The 2,620-nt window shown below is 42.4% G+C and overlaps 1 protein-coding gene across 1 annotated transcript in view; it reads left to right on the forward strand.

Annotated features, from left to right (window-relative positions):
- The window catches only part of ndufb9 (NADH:ubiquinone oxidoreductase subunit B9), a 4,873-nt gene extending 2,253 nt beyond the window's left edge, over nt 1-2,620 (forward strand). The window contains exons 3-4 of the mRNA XM_032520447.1: nt 1,712-1,825; nt 2,222-2,620. Coding sequence (XP_032376338.1) covers nt 1,712-1,825; nt 2,222-2,353 — 246 coding nt within the window. The 3' untranslated portion in view covers nt 2,354-2,620. The remainder of the gene's footprint in view (nt 1-1,711; nt 1,826-2,221) is intronic.

A 2,620-nucleotide genomic window follows, 5' to 3' on the forward strand; every position in this document is an offset into this window, starting at 1 on the left:
GGCTACAAAAAAATCAATTCACATTCACATCGCGATTCAAGATCTATAAATACAAAATCAATTCATAAAATTCCATAAATCGATTCTTTTTTTGTTTTTGTAATGGTGTGTATACAATCACATGGAAAAGTAATTACATTTACATACTCTGGATAGTTTTTTTTGACGATTTTTTCCTACAATTATAAGAAAAAAAGGTTATATACAGTGGCTTGAATAAGTTTACACACCCGTGCTAAAGTTGTTACAGAAATGATTAGAAGGTGGTATTTAAACACTGTGAAAATGAATGAATGAATGAATAAATAAATAAAATGTTGAGAAACAGCTTGCAAATGTATTGTCACACAAAGCCACATCCCGATCAATTTCCAAAATTTTTTTTTTATTCCTCTTTTTAATCAACTTTAGCATGGTATCTGTAGTTTCCCCCCACAATTTGATACAAAATGATTTAAAAGCAAACTCATGGTTTGAGACCTTTTCTGTACCAGAACACAAAACAAATGTCGGGATGTGGCTTTGTGTGACTACAATACATTTGCAAGATGTTTGTCTATATTTTGTCTATATGTTTCTTTTTCATAAACCACCTACTAATCATTTCTGTAACATAAAGCTGTGCGATGTTTTTGATCATACTACTAATCAAAAATGTGGCCGACATCGACGTGCAGGACTGTGTTTAGTGTGAGAAAGTGTGTTGCCCTGTCTGTCAAGTAGTTCCTGCCCTCTGCTGGAGATGTAAGGGGGGGGGGGGTATATCACACCAGAGTCCTTATCCAAGTGCCATAAACCACCTGAACTCATGATCACTATATAAATTCCTCGCACTTTATGGACTGGTGTTTTTTTTTTTAGCTACTTATGAATTAATTTATTGCTGTGTTCATGTTGCTTAGGTCTCTTTTTACTATGTCTTATTTCATGTTCTGCTATGTCGTCGTGTCACCACCAGGGGCAGCGCAAATTGAATTTCTGTGCAATGATAAAAGCATCAGATTCTATCTCCGTCACATACTCTGAGAAATGCTAACCCCAGATGATAATATTTCAGAGATTTCACATTGCTTACTGTCAAAGAGTGCGCTTGTTCTTTTGAATTTTGTTGTACTTATTTATTAGGCTTATTTTAGATTGGTCTCACATTGCTGGATCTATCTCCACCGGGCCGTGGAGTAAGGTCTGGCTACACCCCAGATGCATTCTGGGAACATCTGCTTTCCTTTAAACCAAACCCAATCTTCTTGGGCGCTGCTAAATAATGCCGGGAAGAAACTTGTGTTGCGTGGAACATTTGCACCCCGCCAAAGTAATGGCACATATAATATTAAATGAAGTTAACTGTTCACATAATCCAGTAACATGAGCTATTTAAATGAGCTGAGACATGGTTAAACCTCATTTGCTCTTACCAGTGTATCGCCATGCGTACGTCCCAGTTAGAGAGGAAATGGCGTCAACGTATTCTTTGTAGAGCTTGACAATCTTTTGCCGAAAGAACAGAGCAGGCCTACCCGGTTGCACGATCCAACTCTTCTTCAAAACATTTCCACTTACAGCGTGCAGTTGGTTCATGTTTGAGATTCCGGATGTCAGACTTTATCCTGCAAATGTACTTCTGTCGATCTAATTCAGCCAATTAGGAAACACATGCTGACAATCCTAATGTGACATGATGAAAGTCCTGAGCTCTGTTCTGGTCCCACAGGTCCCGGAGTGGGCGCTGGACCACTGGCACCCCTCAGAGAAGGCCATGTACCCGGACTACTTCGCCAAGAGAGAGCAGTGGAAGAAGCTGAGGATGCAGAGCTGGGACAAAGAGGTGGGCAGTTCAGACTAGAGCCCGACCGATATATATCGGCCGATATTAGGCATTTCCCGATCAATCTATTTTTTATTAAACATTCACTAAGCTGTCAGTTATGTTTTGGGCATTGGCATTGCATAGTCTGTCCACCAGAGGGCGCTCTTTAATCAAGATTAACGCACGATGAATCAGGGTCACCCTGTTCACAATTACAAATTTTAAATGACTTTTGATTCTCATTTAATTTTACAAGCCGACTGCATCCCAAACGCTGCTACTTCCTTCTGTGTCGGACTGTTTCAGACAACACGCACCCCTAAAAATGGCTTTGGCTCTGAGAAATGGGGATTTGAACCTGTTCATTTGTTGATGAAAATAACCGCCAGTTGTGGCCCCTCCGTCTGGTTTCAGGTGGCCCAGCTGCAGGCCGAGACTCAACCCGGCGGCCCCAAGACCGAAGCCCTCCCCCCCGCCCGCAAGGAGGGAGACCTCCCCCCTCTGTGGTGGCAGTACGTCACCCGCCCCAGGGAGCGCCCCACATAAACAACCCTCCACCTCCCGGGGTCGGTCCCCCCCGCAGTCTGAGAGGAAACCGCAGCAGAACGGTGTCAATGGGTCCCCCCTGTCTGTAGAGAATCACCTGCCATCATTCACCTGTGCAGGTGTCATGGCTGAGGAATCAACCCGCCTGCATCCACACTGATCCTCGAGTAGTCAGTTTAAGGAGGTTGTTGACTTAGAAAAGTCCTGTACATGTTTCAGATAATACTTAGTAACTGTTCCAATAAATAAATGAATATATGATGTAAA

The sequence above is a fragment of the Etheostoma spectabile genome, chromosome 7 (genome assembly GCF_008692095.1).
Source record: "Etheostoma spectabile isolate EspeVRDwgs_2016 chromosome 7, UIUC_Espe_1.0, whole genome shotgun sequence".
NCBI lineage: Eukaryota > Metazoa > Chordata > Actinopteri > Perciformes > Percidae > Etheostoma > Etheostoma spectabile.